This window comes from Pelodiscus sinensis, chromosome 10 (genome assembly GCF_049634645.1).
Source record: "Pelodiscus sinensis isolate JC-2024 chromosome 10, ASM4963464v1, whole genome shotgun sequence".
NCBI classification, from domain to species: Eukaryota; Metazoa; Chordata; order Testudines; family Trionychidae; genus Pelodiscus; species Pelodiscus sinensis.
Window position 1 is genome coordinate 21,594,538 of NC_134720.1, and position 17,743 is coordinate 21,612,280.

The window sequence follows — 17,743 nt, forward strand, 5'->3', positions numbered from 1 at the left end:
CTGTCATTCATGCTAAAATTTGACACTCTACGCTTGAGTCTCAACAAAGACTATTGTTGTACCAAATAAAAGCAAGCAGGATCTTATGAGGGGGATAAGGCAAAAAGCCACATTTATTGTAAAGATAATAATAAAAAATAAAGAAAAGATAGAAGCAAACAACGTTGTTTAACTACTTATTCCTAACACTACTTAACCCTTATACACTTGTATGTATATTATATATATATATATATAACCATTCATTCATACATCCATTCATTCAAGTTCTGTGTATAGTTACCAGCCTGGAAGTTGCTTGTGACAGGATACTGGCCAGGTACTCTGTACACAAGTGATGGTAGTGGGGAGCGAAGTCCTGATCAGATGCGCATCTGAAGCTCCTGGTAGGCTGGCAGCAGAACCTTGGACTCTGATTCCATAGTTTTTTAGTCCAGTTCTTATAGGAATTTCTTCCTATGCCAGTCTATGGAAATTGCTGCATCATGCTGATGTCTCCAGGGTGGCTGCCAGGTGCTCATCAGTGATCTCATCGGGTGGACCTCCAGTTTCTCCACTTGACACCTTTTGGTTGCACTGGCACCTGACGCCTTCTTCAGCCCTTTGTTGCTGTATTCTCAGGCTGGCACCTCTCAGAGCCATTCATTCATCATCCAAGCACTCTCTCATACATTCATACAGTATTTTGTATAATAATAAAAGTTGTAGTTACAGAAAGTTTCTGGGTGGTATTGCTTAAAACATTCTCTGACTGCTAAGTAAAGTTACAATGTTTTAAAGAGAACAGGCCTCAATTAAGTAACAATGGCCTTAGTCAATTACAGGGCTTGGCTCCCATAGCAGAGTTAGTGGCTTGACAATGCATTGTTACAATGTATCTCTGCAATGTCAATTTCAAGCAGCCCCTTGCACAAGCTTGAGCATGCCCCGGAGCACAGAGGGGGGGGGGGCTGTTTCTGGTTACATAGGATTATATTTTTAACAGTTCTAAGTTACATTACCTAATACATTATATTCTAAAGGGACAATAATAATAATAAATCTAAACATTTAACAATCTTAACAAATAATAATAATAATAATAAGAAGAAGAATTAATAATAAATCTAAACACTAAGTTGTGGGGAACAAATTATGGGGAGTCACTTCCATTTGGAGGAATCATTTTCAATACATTAATATGTTATCCCTACATACTCCCCCTTTTGACACTACGATATCTGGTATACTTGTAGTGTCACTTTGTATTTAATCTGTTTAAGAGAAGGTATTGTGAGGCAACATGTGTTTGTGATTGTAATGTAACAAATATTCTTTTTATCCAGGTTAGGTGACTTTGCCCAGAGCGAGAGAAAATAGTGATTTTATCCAGGGCAGCTTGGGCAATAGTCTGAAACCCAATTAACAGTGCATGAATTTATGTGCTCTCATTCCATATAGTGTAGGCATCCTTGCATTTAGCCCTGAAAACAAAATTGGTGGTGTGCCTCAGTTTCCCTTTTCACATCACACACCAATTTTGGAATTCCCTTTTCTCAGGTGAGAAGCTCCAACACTAATTACACGTACTAACAGTAAAATACCAGTGTTACAAGGCTTTTGAACACACAATGTGTCCTTGGGTACATTTCTTAACCATTTCCAGGGTTTTGGAACAAAATCCTGCACATTGAACATTGTTACATTCTTAGTAACTGCAGTACTGTGGTCATGAAAGTTAGCATAAGTAGCAGGAACAAATCCATCCCAAGTGTATGCTGACAATTTTGGGTTTTTAGGTTGAAAAATCTGCAGCCTTCCTTGGCCACATAGGTCTTGCCCCATTGCCCTGTTGTTTTAAATGCAAAGCTCCCTCTTTGAAAGACAAAAGGCCTGGCTGGGTGTGCCTCCCCTGGGAACACTCCTGTCCCAAACACACTGACTTCCCAGCAAGCTGGTCATACTCAGTTACTTGGTTGCCAGACTGCTCCAATTCCCTGGCTGATTCTGCCTCTTCTGAAACAACTATCAGTTCCTCTGAGATTTCTCCACAGCCATTTACACTGGGTTTTTCTAAATGCAGTTAACATGTTTAATGCTTATTGAACCTTTCCTGCCTAGGGCAGATTATTTTTAACACAGTATACTAGTTAGTTAGACAGACAGACAGACATGAGACAAACACAAAACATAAAACAATCTTTGTTGCAACAATACATCCATGGTGTTGTAGGGTATTTAGCTGGTACGAGCTTGTCCTGATTTTCTGAAAGACAAAACAAGAACATACTTCTACCCCTTTGGGGGTGGCATTATTATTTAACTTTCTTTTTTACAAATATGTTTTCATGTCTCTTTGCTTACAATTACTCCTATAGGTAAATATTTTTGTTTTGTAGGCAAAACAGGTTTGAATGGTTTTTACCCCTTCTTGTGGGTGAATTACCCCACTGTGTAATTATTAAATTTAGGAGGTGTACTTTAGTTTTCCTCTTATACAGCAGACTAAGTTAGTAAGTTTCTGCTGTGTTAGGTTTATGAATAGAGAGTAGCCAAGAAGCATTATTACTATAATGCTGGGAGGGTTTTAAGTGTGAGATGTGTTTCCAATGATTATTTTAACATTTTAAAGGTTTTTTTTTTTTTTTTTTTTTTTTAAGAGAAAATCATGTACATATTACAGGGTTACTTATGAACATTAGCATCAAATAACAAGTAGCCCTGTGGATCTTACCAATAGATGTTTAAGTATCCTGTGATAGCATGCCTTTTATTTAGACAACTTAGCTTTGAGACCAGTGTGTTTAAAACCATTTTGAATTTTTTCCATATGCAGACCCCTTTTTGTTCTGGTCTCAGGTAGTTTGCTAATCAAACTATTTATTTACCTGCAAACATTTTTTTTGTTTTGTTTTGTTTGTGCTGCCAGCTAGGGCATTTGCACCACAGACACTTTCTGGCTTGCTTTTAGATTAAAAGCTGTTTGTAGCTTTGTCTTAAAAAGGGACACAATAACTTTTGCCAGAGATTTACAGTTTTGAGTTTTTACTTTAAGTTCTGCTTTCTCACACAGCAACCTGAAAAGGAAATTACAACCTGTTGTGGCTCCTGGAGCCTTCACAGGATTTTGATTTGTTTGCAGTTTTTACCTCCTTCTACAATATACATTGCATGTTACAGGAAAATGTGCATTCTTTGTTTATGATGTTATTTAGCCATATTAATTTTTGCATCGGGTGTAACTATTTCTTTTATGCTTACTGAGTTTTCCTATACTTCTATTAAACAACTTGGTATGAAATGGCTTTACTGAAAACAAAACAAACCAATTTGTTTTAAGCATACAAAACAGTTTACTAACCTACAAAACAGGAGTTCTGGATCTTAAAAACCTTACCTACTATTTACACTGTATTTACACACAGATACATGCATATATTCTCTGAATATTTCTAACACTATTTTTACATACCTGTACAAAGATTACATTCACTTTTATTTATTTGGGGGTAGTTAAGTTTCCAATAGTACCCTCTTGAAGTTCTTTAGTGAAATTTGCCTGGATTATTTACAGACACTCTTTTGGAAAGGGGCCCCTTTTTCCTTCAGAATGGCTGCAAAGAAACCAAGAATTCTTTTCCTATAACATTTTAGCATTTTTACAACTGCTCAATTTCTTCCATACTCTGTAGAGTTAACTTTTTTTTTTTGTGGTTTTTTTTTCTTAAAACACTTTCTTATTTCTTAAAATGAAAACTGGCCTTTCTTCAGATATTACTTCTTGTAAGTATTGTTTTAAGAATTTAGATTTACAGTACCTGTACTTACTGCTTTTTCTTAGTTTTACCACAAGGCCTTTAATCTATCTTTTGCCTGCCTGCTTGTCTGGGCCTGATCCTGTTTTTCTTGCTGAATGGCCCTTTTCCATGGACACAGGCTTTGTCCCATTACCAGTTTAGCAAAGAGGGTGGCCTTGTTCACTAAACCCCACACCTACTGGTCCTCTCTTTTTTTTAAAGCATATCCCTGAAAACTTTGAGAGTGCTACTTTAACTCTCAGTACCCATCCTTAAGGGACTCTAACTGTGTCTGGGTACTGAGGGACAGACATTTCCAACTTTTTGCTTTTGCAGCAGAGGCTTTTACATTTTGCAGTTTCCTATTTGAATTTTTATAATTAGTTAATTTGAGGAACACCTTATTACAGGTTTTATAGGAGCCAAACTGAATCTGTGTTTTCTTTTCCCTTTTTCTTTTGGGTTTAGCTTTTTCTGCAGAGAGAGATTTTTTTTTTTTTCTTTGCAGGTAGCTAAGTGGAGGTAACTGTTATTACATGCCTCCCATAATAGCCAAATTGCTGCTGCATCTTTTTTGGCAGCATTAGAAGGTTTGTACATGAGAATATACTGTGCCAATCTATCCTCTAGGTCCAAAATATTACAAACATCTTCAAGGGCTTGTCCAAGGACTTGTACCCATATCTCTGAAGGATTTGTTTAAAGGGTGTTATTTCTTTATGAAAGGTGAGGTTAGAGCTCCTTCAAACTCTATTCCTCCCTCTGAGACTGCTTTTCCTGGACTTTTCTTAAACATCTTTAATACTTGTGTAGTTTCCTTTATCACCCCTGAACCCTTGCAGCGAGTGACACAGCCTAGACTATTAATTAATAATCGTAGCTTCTTTTTACAGCCTAAATTATTTTAATAATTGTAGCTTCTAGTTACACAGCCTAGATTATTCCAATGAATAATCGTAGCTTCTTACACAGCCTAGATTATTCCAACAATAGTCGTAGCTTCTATTTACAGCCTAAATTATTTTAACAATTGTAGCTTCTAGTTACACAGCCTAGATTATTCCAATGAATAATCGTAGCTTCTTACACAGCCTAGATTATTTCAATGAATAACCATAGCTTCTATTTACAGCCTAAATTATTTCAATAATTGTAGCTTCTTTTTACTATGAGCTCTTTTGTGAAGCCTCTACCCTCTGGAGGTCAGCAGGCTTTGGTTAACCAAAATAAAAAGACAGAAAAAGAAAAAAAAAATAGAACTGCTCTTTTTAGAGTCAGCTGTGTGCACACTAATGTTCACAATACCTGAGGCTCTTTACCAATATTCCCCCTTTCGCATTCTCCACCAAAATGTTGTACCAAATAAAAGCAAGCAGGATCTTATGAGGGGGATAAGGCAAAAAGCCACATTTATTGTAAAGATAATAATAAAAAATAAAGAAAAGATAGAAGCAAACAACGTTGTTTAACTACTTATTCCTAACACTACTTAACCCTTATACACTTGTATGTATATTATATATATATATATATAACCATTCATTCATACATCCATTCATTCAAGTTCTGTGTATAGTTACCAGCCTGGAAGTTGCTTGTGACAGGATACTGGCCAGGTACTCTGTACACAAGTGATGGTAGTGGGGAGCGAAGTCCTGATCAGATGCGCATCTGAAGCTCCTGGTAGGCTGGCAGCAGAACCTTGGACTCTGATTCCATAGTTTTTTAGTCCAGTTCTTATAGGAATTTCTTCCTATGCCAGTCTATGGAAATTGCTGCATCATGCTGATGTCTCCAGGGTGGCTGCCAGGTGCTCATCAGTGATCTCATCGGGTGGACCTCCAGTTTCTCCACTTGACACCTTTTGGTTGCACTGGCACCTGACGCCTTCTTCAGCCCTTTGTTGCTGTATTCTCAGGCTGGCACCTCTCAGAGCCATTCATTCATCATCCAAGCACTCTCTCATACATTCATACAGTATTTTGTATAATAATAAAAGTTGTAGTTACAGAAAGTTTCTGGGTGGTATTGCTTAAAACATTCTCTGACTGCTAAGTAAAGTTACAATGTTTTAAAGAGAACAGGCCTCAATTAAGTAACAATGGCCTTAGTCAATTACAGGGCTTGGCTCCCATAGCAGAGTTAGTGGCTTGACAATGCATTGTTACAATGTATCTCTGCAATGTCAATTTCAAGCAGCCCCTTGCACAAGCTTGAGCATGCCCTGGAGCACAGAGGGGGGGGGGGGCTGTTTCTGGTTACATAGGATTATATTTTTAACAGTTCTAAGTTACATTACCTAATACATTATATTCTAAAGGGACAATAATAATAATAAATCTAAACATTTAACAATCTTAACAAATAATAATAATAATAAGAAGAAGAAGAATTAATAATAAATCTAAACACTAAGTTGTGGGGAACAAATTATGGGGAGTCACTTCCATTTGGAGGAATCATTTTCAATACATTAATATGTTATCCCTACACTATCTCGCCCATTACAAAGATAGCTTCCCCAATTATCACCTCTAATATCATTAACTCACAGACATTTACTTTTCCCCACCTCTAATACCATTAGCTCACAGACAGCTACCTTCCCCCGCATCCCTCCTCTTTTCTGAAATTTGATTTGTTCTTGTCATATGTGTTAATCATTTTTTTAACTGTATCCTTTGGTATATATGGTTGTGACAATTTTCTTCCACTATTTGATCTGAGGAAGTGGGTCTGGCCCACGAAAGCTCATCATCTAATAAACCATCTTGTTAGTCTTTAAAGTGCTACACAAACTTTTATGTCTCTCTTGTTTTCCACACAGATCATGTTTTTGTGGCTATCTTGTTTGTCAATGTAGTCTGCTATTAAATAAATCAGATTGAGAATAATTGTGGGGAATTAAGACCGATTCATAATAAAATACATTTTAAAAACTAGTTATGTTGAGAATTCTGTCCAAACTTTTTCACTTTGCCATGCTAAGGCCATGTCTATACTACCATTTATGTTGGCAAAATTTGTGTCGCTCAGAGGTGTATATATTTCACCTCTGAGTGACATACATTATGCCAACATAAGTGGTAGTTTGCACAGCTCTGTATCAGTGGATGGACTTCTTCTGTCAGCATAGAGCAGTTTCAAGAAAGATCTTATAGCAATGCTGTTGATCAATACAATGGTGCTAGTGTAGAATAGCCTTAATCATTTGAATCCTTTTTAGAGGTAGACATTTCAGTGTGTTTAGTGTCAATGGCTGTTCACATCCCTAGATCTCGGTTGAAATTTGAATTAATACAAAAAACTAATTGGACATCACAACACTTAGTTCCTAGCCTACACAACTCCTAGCTTATTCATATCTCAAACATATTCTGTAACTTGCCAGGACTAACATAATGAGGGATTCTGCAAGTAAGGATTGGGGTTCATGTACACACTAGATGGCACTTGTCTCTATATGAGCACTACAGTGTAAAAATAAACAAACAAATCTTGATACCATAGCACTAAGTCTATATTATAAACTGACGATCTGCATGATTTGGGTTAAATAGAGATGAGAATGGGTAACCAGTACCTGGGAGCAGACTCCTGCCTATGGCCTGCCATGGATGAAGGGCTGCTCCAGATCTGCAGGAAATCGGGAGCCTGCCTGGCTGCCTGTGCATCTTGGGGCAGGAGCAGAAGCCAGCCTGGCTGCATGGAGGGCACTCAACAGCAGCCCTGTGCACAGCAGGGGCCAGGAGAAATTGCTGTTGGGCCTTAACTGAGTTGTATGAATTTATTATATATTTTGAAGAGCTTGTTTGGGGATTTGTTTATGCAAAATAAAGGCATACTTTGTGAATACCTACAGATACCGAATTTTGCATAAATAATTTTGCCACTTAAATTAGCTGAATGTACTACTTTTTACATCAGAATATGTTAAGCAAAAGGTTTAAATAATTATTTTTGTTTTTATCAGAAAAAAATAATTATTATTAGAATTCATAAATATTTGCTAACAGAATTAAAATTGAGTCACCTTTTCAACTGTCATTTTAATGCAAAGAAAATTTTGACTGTTACAAATCACAAAGTAATCCAAATTAGTTACAGAAAGAATAATAGAAGCTTTAGAAGTTTGATTCACATTTACTACATATGGTAGTTATTCAATAAAATGAATAATGTTTGAACTTGAAATCCTACAAATTTAAAACTGTTCTTCTGCTACCCTGTGCAAGCTCATTAATAAAAAATTTTATTACGTATATTTAATTTCTTAAACTTTCCTATAAGTGTAATCTACGCAAAAAAATGACTTTGCCAGGTCAATGACGGGCCTCACCTGCTAGTTGTATATATTTCCATCCTCCCCCATTAATTAAGTTATTTAATGGGTATATTAAAATCTGAGTCAGAGATGCACTAATATCTACTGCCTCTGTTTTTCTAGAAATGATTATGAGGAACTAGCCCAACAATGCAAAACTTTTGCTAAAGATTTGCTTGCTCAGGCTCGGAACTCACGAGAGCTGGAAGTTATCCTAAATCATACAGCTAGTGATGAGCATGTGGACAAACGAGGATTGTTAGAAGAGAGGATGAATTTGAGTCGCCTAAAACTTGCTATCAAATATAATCAAAAGGAGGTATGTATCTCTCTATTAATTGTAATAGCCTTCAAAGTATTAGATTTTTTTTGGGGGGGGTAAATGTATATTTAACTATATACATACAAACTCGATGAAACATTATTTCCCTCAGTGGTAATCAAAATGTACGTATAAGCAAAGTTAGAAAAAATTAATAGTTTACAAAATTAGCTCCAGTAAGTGAATTCACCATGCTTGGAACCACAGTGTCAGAGTTTAAGGCTGGAAGGGACACCAGATCATCTGATCCGATCTCCTATGTATCAGAGGCCATCACCAGTATTTGGTCTAATTGTTTAATTTAGTCTACAAAGTATTACAGCCAATGTAAAATTTTCTGACCAGGAGCAGATTGAGTTTTGTCATGTGTGCTTGTTCATATGTGTGCCACCATTGCACCCACCAGTTACTTATATATAAAAATGTTATGGCTGTTTTAGTATTCTTTCCCAGTCACAAAAAATAAAAAGAGCTGTTAAATCATCACTTTCACCCATGCATCTTTATTATTATGGCTGACCCTAAGTGTCAATGTATTGTCTTTGTCTCTCAAACTGCTTATTGACCTCCCCTGTATTACCTGATTTGTCACCACACACAACATGGAAGGCCTTACAGTCATTCTGAAGGAAATAGGTGCTTCCTAACAAATGAGTCTGAATTGTTACGATGAATAATGAATTGTGATGGTTGCAGCAGGTACAAGAACAATCCCATTTAAATTGTTTAGCTATAAAAAAAATTAGTTAAGATCAGATAGTTGAAACATAGAAGAAAAAGAAGGAACTAAATATTGGTAAAATATAGCAGTTATCAAAGCCCAGGCCAAAATAGATCTCAGCTGGGGGCGGGGAAACTTTGGTAAAAGCTTAAATATAAAAAAGAATAGCCGTTTAGAAATGTAAGCAGCTTAAAGAGTCATTTGTTCATAACTTGCAGTTTACACACATGCCCCCCCTAAGCTCTTTAAAAGTCTAAAATCATTTTAAAAACAAAAAAGTTAAAAACTTCAGCTAGTAAAACACAAGCCAAGAAAGTTTAAAATATTTAGTCTCTCATAATAAACATAGCAAGGGACCTCAAATTTTCAAAAAAATACTTATATATATATAATCAGCTTTTTAAAAATTCCACTAAAAATCCATTAAAATATTTTATTCAAGGTTTCAAAACTGACAGCTACTATTTAACTGGCAGTGAGCATCTATTGACAGCCTTAACTTTTAGTTAACTCTTCAAATACCCTGATGCTTTCACAAAATTTAACTTTTTTCTTTTAAGTGATTAATATTAAACATAAAATAGGTGAAAATAAAAAAGAAACCCAAAATAAACACCTTAAATCCCTTTGTCAATAATAAAGCAACTAAACAATAAAAATTATAATTAAAATAAAAATTTAAAAATAATTCTAGGTATTCTTATAAAATACAAAAAAAAATATTTTTTACTTAAAATCTTTTAAAAGTTCAAAAAAGGCCATCAGCTTAAAACCTACATAGTGGGTTCACAAACACACACAAAATCAATATAAAACAATAATGCCCAACTATTAAACTCCTGTTCAAAATAGGTATATGAATGGTTAACATCACCCTTATTGGGTGATGCTTACTATTACGGTAAATGGATGGGCTGCTCCAGCTCTGTGGGGCCTGGCATGCCACAGGTAGACATGCTCTAGCCTGAAAGGATCAACTCCCACCCCAGTCAGGGCCACTGGAGCAACTGCTGCCCACCATGCCCTCAACAGGGCTCTGATCCCGACCAGGGCTGCTGGAGGAGCAGCCACTCGCTTTGGGGAAGGGCGGAAGCTAGAGCCGTGTGGTGGCTGCCCTGCTGCTCCTGGAGCAGGACAGCCACCCGCCACATAGCCCCACCCTGGAACAGCTGAACAGCCACTTCGCAGCTCTGAGGAGGTGGGCAGGCGACAAATTTTTGGTGCGAAACCACATAGGTGCACACCTTGGAGAGAGCCCTGATTACAGACCACAGGCAAATGGCGAGTTTCCCACAGCTGCCAGGAGCTATGGGGCGCTAGCTCACTGCGGGGGCCAGGAGCCCCATTTTTCATAAATTTGTGTCCTCAGTGAATGTGGGAATGCAAATGACAAGTGTTTCTTGAACTTTTCTAACAGAATCTTAGTTTAAATCTGTCGATCTACATCCTTCAGACTGAAGGTTCCTCTTTTTGTGGGCCCTGATTAAAGGTGAAATGGCAGCCAAAGTGCTTCACTAAAATAGCCATACAATTTTAAAATAAGATCTGACTGGTATGTGAATACTTGGCCATTTCAGCCCGGAGTCTGTAGGGCATTGAGTGTCCTTAGTTCCTGTTTAAGGGTAAAGCCAATATAGTGCATTATACAGTGGTGTTAGTGAATTTGAGGGGCATATAGTATCTCACAGAATCAGTCCCATAAGAAGCAGCAAATTTCAGAGAATGGCATTTAGGTCTGCGTAACAGTTTTTTTTATAAATGATTAAAAAAAACCAGTTAAGATTAAGAATGATTTGCTGTTATCCTTGTCTCTCAAGAGATCCCTTCTTGATAAACGTAAAAAGACTAAGGTTGCAGAATTCATGTTCTAATCTTGTGAGAAAAGAGGTGGAAGAAATTCATATTTGTGATTATCTTACTACTATTTTTTCTCCATATTAATATTTTAAAAAGTAACTTTTAAAATTATTTCAAAATTATTTCTATTTGCTTAGCAGAAAATGAATAATACAGTATGATCTATAAATGACTTATTAATGCCTTGAATATAAATTTTAATAATGGTTACCTTAATCAGGGTAATCAGGACACCTGACTTCTTGGGTTTTTGTTTTTTTCTCCCTTAGTTTGTTGCCCAGTCTAACTGCCAGCAGTTTCTCAATACTGTGTGGTTTGGACAGATGGCGGGTTACCGACGCAAGCACACGTGTAAGAAGATTTTGACTGTTTTGACAGTTGGCATCTTTTGGCCAGTTCTGTCATTCTGTTACTTATTAGCCCCTAAATCTCGAGTAGGTCGAATAATTCACACTCCTTTTATGAAGTTTATTATTCATGGAGCTTCATATTTCACATTTTTGCTGTTACTTAATTTGTATTCATTGGTCTACAATGAGGATAAGAAGAATACAATGGGGCCAGCACTTGAGAGAATAGACTATCTTCTGATAATATGGCTTATTGGTAAGTATCAGATGGATAAAAAATTAGGCAAAAGTTTCTGACATTGGCCATTTCATTGGTCCAGCAATAATGTTATGTGTTACTCTGTAGGAAATCAGAATTCCAATCAGTCCTTGGCAGCTGGACTTAGTAGTCAAAGAAAGTAACACTATATAGAGCTTCCTGTCAGAGGGAGGGACATAGAATATGTTTTGGAAGGGTTCGTGGAGTGCTGACTCAGGCAAGAATGAAATTTAGATGATAGTTAAAATACGTAGTTCTCTCATTAAGTTGTAGGAGTATTTTCAATAATGACATAAAATAAGTAATCAGGAACACACATGCTATGGTTAGTTACTCCCTCTAATAGATTGTTAGTGATTTTTCATTGATCCAAATTGAGTTCAGAGGTCATTTTAATTTTCTAACACTCATGATTAGGTAGTTTTGTTAATTATGTCAGCTGTTGAGCCATTGTGAGCCCCCCTTTTTTGTCAGCCAACTACATAGCAGCTGTTTAATTTCTACTAAGTCCAGCTTTTCTTTTTACAAAAATTTATCTTTCATTTGGAATTTTTAAAGTGATTTTGGTTCTCTAGTGACTTGGGGCAAGGTTATAATAAGGTTAACGTTTGCTAAAATTTCTATATTGGTAGCTAAAAATGTCAAAAGATAGAGAAAATGTAATTAAATAGATCATACAAAGCTTCTTAGAAAAGCACACGCAGTTAAAACTTTTCATGTGCTTCATGCAAATTGATAACATTTCTCTGGGTTGAAATATTTACAGATTCTTGGAATAGATGTGTAATTATTTCAGCTCAATCAATTCTTATGCTATCTTCTTTTCTATTTTGAAATGATTTTGTTACTGTATGAGATGTGGGTTTCTGAAGCCAAGAGGATTTCCATATTATGGAAAACAGCCCCATTCCTTGCACTTCCTGTTTTCTTGGAACAACCAAACTCTGACCTTGCTTTAAGTTAAGATGAGTGGAGGCTGCATACCGAATTTGGTGGTTCTAGCTTCTACCATTTAGGAGTTCTTGAACAAACAGACTCAGACGGAAAGATAGACAGATGCACATTTCTAAAATATTCAGATAGATGAATACCATTGACTTTTTTCCCTTTTTTTTCTTTTGTTTTTGATGGTATTTTAAATTTGTCTCCATTGTGTATATTTCCTTTTTATATACCAGTATCATTAGTAATATCAGCACATCCTAAAGAAGCATATTTGTGGTTCATGCAGAACCAGCAGAGGGAGCACAGATACTGCTTTTGTGTAGAGTAGGTCCTGAACTTTGGGTATATGTAAATTATATGTATGTAATCTGTATCCTCATTTGTTTGACCAGAAATTTGTAAAATACAGGTGTTGCAAAGTTCACAGCTTGTGCTTGAACTGATTGTTCCTATTAAGAAAAAATATTCTTCAGGGTAATTTCTAGAAATCTAAAAAGTGTACATAAGTATTTTTTCAACCGTATTTATTCAAAAGTAACAGCAAGCAATATTATATTGTGATTTGGTGATGGTATAGGTCAGTGGAGGGTAATCTGATTGTGGACCATGAGACATTTTGCTGATGTTAACTGTTAGCAGGTACCACACTCTCCTAGCCCCATTTCCCTGTGGCTGCAGTTCTCTGTTCCTGGTCAGTGGGAGCTGTGAGAAGAAGCAGGCCCGCTGTTTGTTTGCAGTTTAATTCCTTATTCTTCACTTTAAGACTTGAAACTATTGTTAAAACTTCCTGAAACTGAGTAAATTGTAAATAGGCAATATCCCTTTGAAAAATTAGAACAATATTAGAAGCCTAATAAACACACAGTTATAAATGAAAAGGTGGAAAAAATATAATAAAACATAATTGATTATATTATATAAAGCTAAACTACAGTGGCTTTCACTTAGAAAGTATAGCAGTAATGTGCTGGGCTATGTATTAAAGAAAATAATGAGTTTTTAAAATAACCTGAATTTGATGTCATTATTTATAATACATTTTAGCTGAAATGAAGTGCAAAATGGATACATTGTGAAATAAAGACAAATTTCTAGTAAGAGTAGGAGTGATTATATAATCTACAGCTGGAAAGATGTCTTTAAGGAAACATAATAGATCTAGCAAACTTAAACCAGCCTGCAGTATAACTAAAGATATGTAGCATGCTCCATAAATAGTTCTATGAGCAACACACATTTGAGGAGATTTTGTGTTTGGACAAAGCGTGGGGTAAGTTAATGGGTACAGTTAAGCAAGAACTCCAGTTAAATGAACAGTAAAGACAAGGGTAAAACTCTTAAGTGACCAAGACTTTGCATTCAATGTTGAAAATTGGACTTAGATTGCTTGGTCACCTAGGGCCAGATTTTTGAAGGCATTTAGTTACCTGAAGGTTCAGGAAGGTACAGTAAAACTTGTGTTATCCGGCACTCTCAGGGATTAGGGTGTTCCAGTTATCTGAGGGTCATCTGAGGGTCCCATCAACCTAGGAAAACCCAATGGACAATAATAGTAAAATACAAGTTTTTAATATTGGTAGTTTTGTAGTGTGAGGAAGTGGGTCTCACGTTCTATTTTGAGTTAAAGATGTGACAGTATTGTGGCTGGGGGCAATGCCGGATAACAAAGTTTTCTGGTTAACAGAGTGCCGGATAACAAAGGTTTCCCTGTACTTAGGAAGATTTTCAAAAGTACCTAGGCAACTAACCTGTATTGAAACGAGTGAAGGGAGTTGGTTTTGTTGTTCAGATCTCCGCATTTGAGATGAGATTGAAATAGTGATTTTTAACTCAGACACATTATTAATGCCCACGGCAACACATTTTTTGATCTTAGATTAGATCAATAAATCTAGTATTTTAAATTTAAAATCTAAAATGTATAGAAATGGGTTATTTTACATTTGTTGTTGAGTTATATGCATACACAATAAATGTAACTTGGAATACAATGAAATATATTTTAGAAGTACTAAAATGAACTTGGAGGAGAGGAAGTATGTTATTTAAACAAATCATTAACTTTATCTTGTTGCAGTTCGGTGCATTAGTGCACTCTTTATTGAGCCAGTACTGTGGGATTATATCAAAAATTCTGTTTTGACTCTGAAATTTGAAGTTAAAAGCAGCTTTTGTATACTAGGTTAACTTTTCAGTATCTTCAGTGCTATTAGCGCTCCTTCCCAAAATAATCAACGTGAAAAAGCAACAAAATCTTATACTTCTAGATAAATGATGCAATATTTTAGGACTTCCTATACTACTGTTTAACACAGTTTAACTTATTTTGTTAACTACATCAATTTTAGTTACACATTAAACAATTTTTGCAGTGTACAGATAAAACATTCTCCAGCTAGTACTCATAACCAGGAAGAATAGGCCTTCTGCCTTTTACTTCTAACTGGCAGTTTGTGATTTCTATTCTGCTTCACTGTAATCTTTACTGCAGAATATTGCTTACTGAACAACAAAGATGTTCTTCAAAAAGTATTTTAGGTTATTTAACTGACTGGCCTTTGCTTTTGATGGAACAGAGTTTTAGAAATCTTGCAAAAACCTGTGCCAAGTTGAACAGTTTTTACCTGCCAGTAATATAAATGGTACTTTTCTCCTAATTTTTAATATGGTAGTAAACATCTGAAGTTTCCAAATAATCAGAATAACATTAAATAACTGTTTGTGGATCTTAAATTTGCAGCTGAATTTTTACAAAAGAGCTTTTGAAATTATGAAATGGTGGTTTGTGATTTTAACATTCAGTCACATGAATTTGTATAAATCAGTGTGAAGTAGTAAAAAATGGTAGAATTTAATTGAAGTCTGATTGAGCAAGAGAAAAAAGTTGAAGACTCTAGCTCACTTTATAAATGTATATTGTCTTAAGCTAAACCAATACATTTTGCAAGGTAAAACCAAAATCCTTGTTTCCTGTTAAGTTTAGTTTTAAGCTGTTTTTTCTTGGGTCACAAAAATATGTTCACAAAAATCTGTCTCTACCAAAATATGATGAGGTACCAAGTTTTCTGAAATAAAGTTGACTTTTTAAAAAAAGGCAAATGTAAAGGAGGCGTTGGATTTTTTTCTTAAACCAGACACTCCTCTTCGCACTATTATTAAAATTAATTGTATTCGTCCAATAAAAGACTTGTAGAAGATAAACATTTATAATTACTTTATCATTATTCCACTGTTGTATTTTATGGCCATACTCAGTACTATTCAGAGAGATGTACAAAATTCCCCTGCTAATTCTTCTCATGTTGAAAAGAAATAGGGTGCCCTTATTTTAGTTAAAAAGCAAAGCAAAACAAAACACCCAAATGGAGAACACTTACAACTAGTAGAAAGCCCGTGAAGAATAATGCAGTGACATCTTGTTTTCTTTTTCTTTCCACCAGGAATGGTGTGGTCAGATGTCAAAAGACTTTGGTATGATGGCCTAGAAGACTTTTTAGAAGAATCTCGTAATCAGCTTAGTTTTGTCATGAATTCCCTCTATTTGGCAACCTTTGCTCTCAAAGTAGTTGCTCATAACAAGGTGAATATCCATGACTCAGATCTCAAGCCTATATGAGGCTGCTTGGTGGAAACATGGCAAGGGGAGGGAGGTTGGTTGTTTGTTTGTTTGTTACTCTGATAAGGACTTAGGAAAAGTAACTCTGCTGTCCTAAATACTTAAGGCTCTAGTCTCATTTCAGTGTACGTAGTTAACACTGATGCAGAACATAAGGATGTGAGGAGCTAGCAACAGCTTCTGTTTTTAAATTGTTTTCGTAGATCTAAAGATGTTTTGTTGCATTTGCTTAAACTTTAGCAATAGAATGTGAACTTATGCACGGACCAGAAAAGTACATTTTCTTTTCTCCATGAAATTCTGTTGGCTAAGGTGTATAACCTTTGATTATCACCATTTCTTTTTTGTTGGTTACATAATCAGCAAATTTGTAGCAGCTGGTCGAAATACCTGAACAGTAATAGTTTCAAAATCTGGGCTAATGCAGCAGCAGACACTGTGCAGATCTCTACTTGGGCAGATGGGAAGGGAGAGAACCTAGTCAGGCATCTCTGAATCTAACAAATGGTTAATTTCCCCTCCCTGTGAGGAATCTTGTGGAGTTGGGAAGAAGACTTGTATTTCCTGCAGGGAAGGCAGTATGTGCCAGGCTATCCCTGATTGTTTGCCCAGGTCAAGCAAATAGCTTTAATGGTCATTTCTCTGATGGAGAACAGCCTTCTGCTACCGCCAGATACTTTAGTTATCTTGTAGCTCAAGATGTGCTATAATGTTAATTCAGGGTTCATCTCCAAGTAATGAGATTTAATACTTTGCTTCGTGGCACGTGACAGCATTTGTTTTTACTCTTTCCTTTTAAAAAAAATTATGAAACTACAAACAATTATATTTAACAGGTCCCTCATTAAGATTGAAAAATCTAACATTCAAATGTTAGGAAATGCCAGAATGCAGGTTGATATTTCAGCCTTAATTTCATAATCTGCCCTGCATGTGAGCACATTATGAAATAGACTTTGGTTACATGATCATGTACTGTTTTTTCCATGGCATCCCAAACTCATTTAGTGTACAGGATAGATGGTGTTTTGAGAGTGAATCATAACTGTATAATCATTGAGGTTGTCTAAAGTATTTGTAACTTATGTATAGAGCCCTGTGTGAATACAGATGTCTGCTTGCTGATGTGGATATCCACAGGTAGACATCGGTATCAGCTAATCTACAGGGTCCTACTTTCAGGAGACACGAATGGAGAGGACTGTGGTCCCATTGTTCTTCGGAGCCAACACCCACGGAGTCTCCTGTCTGAGGTTGGACAGCCCTGCAGGCTGTCGATAGCACAGCCACGTGACTATGTCAGTGTGGAGTGCTGGTTCCCACAAGCACTCTCTTCTCCATTGAGTTCAGTGTCTCTTGGGAGGAGAGATGTGCAGATCAGTGGATACTAATGTCTGTCCACAGATATCTACATCTATGACGTAGACATTTGTATCCATGTTAGGGATAAGACAACAGACTGCACGAGGAGAAGGCTTGTCTTGACTTAATGGTGAATGTCATCTGAGAAAGCTGAGTTCTGTGCTTTTCTCTGCTACAACCTTATGTGGTGTTCAGCTAATACTTAAACCAA

The 17,743-nt window shown here is 36.2% G+C and overlaps 1 protein-coding gene across 5 annotated transcripts in view; it reads left to right on the top strand.

Annotated features, from left to right (window-relative positions):
• The window catches only part of TRPC1 (transient receptor potential cation channel subfamily C member 1), a 56,537-nt gene that overhangs the window by 7,850 nt on the left and 30,944 nt on the right, over window positions 1-17,743 (top strand). For all 5 annotated transcript variants that reach the window (XM_075937657.1, XM_006123986.2, XM_075937656.1 and 2 more), the window contains 3 exons: window positions 8,224-8,419; window positions 11,270-11,606; window positions 15,995-16,134. In XM_075937657.1, coding sequence (XP_075793772.1) covers window positions 8,224-8,419; window positions 11,270-11,606; window positions 15,995-16,134 — 673 coding nt within the window. The remainder of the gene's footprint in view (window positions 1-8,223; window positions 8,420-11,269; window positions 11,607-15,994; window positions 16,135-17,743) is intronic.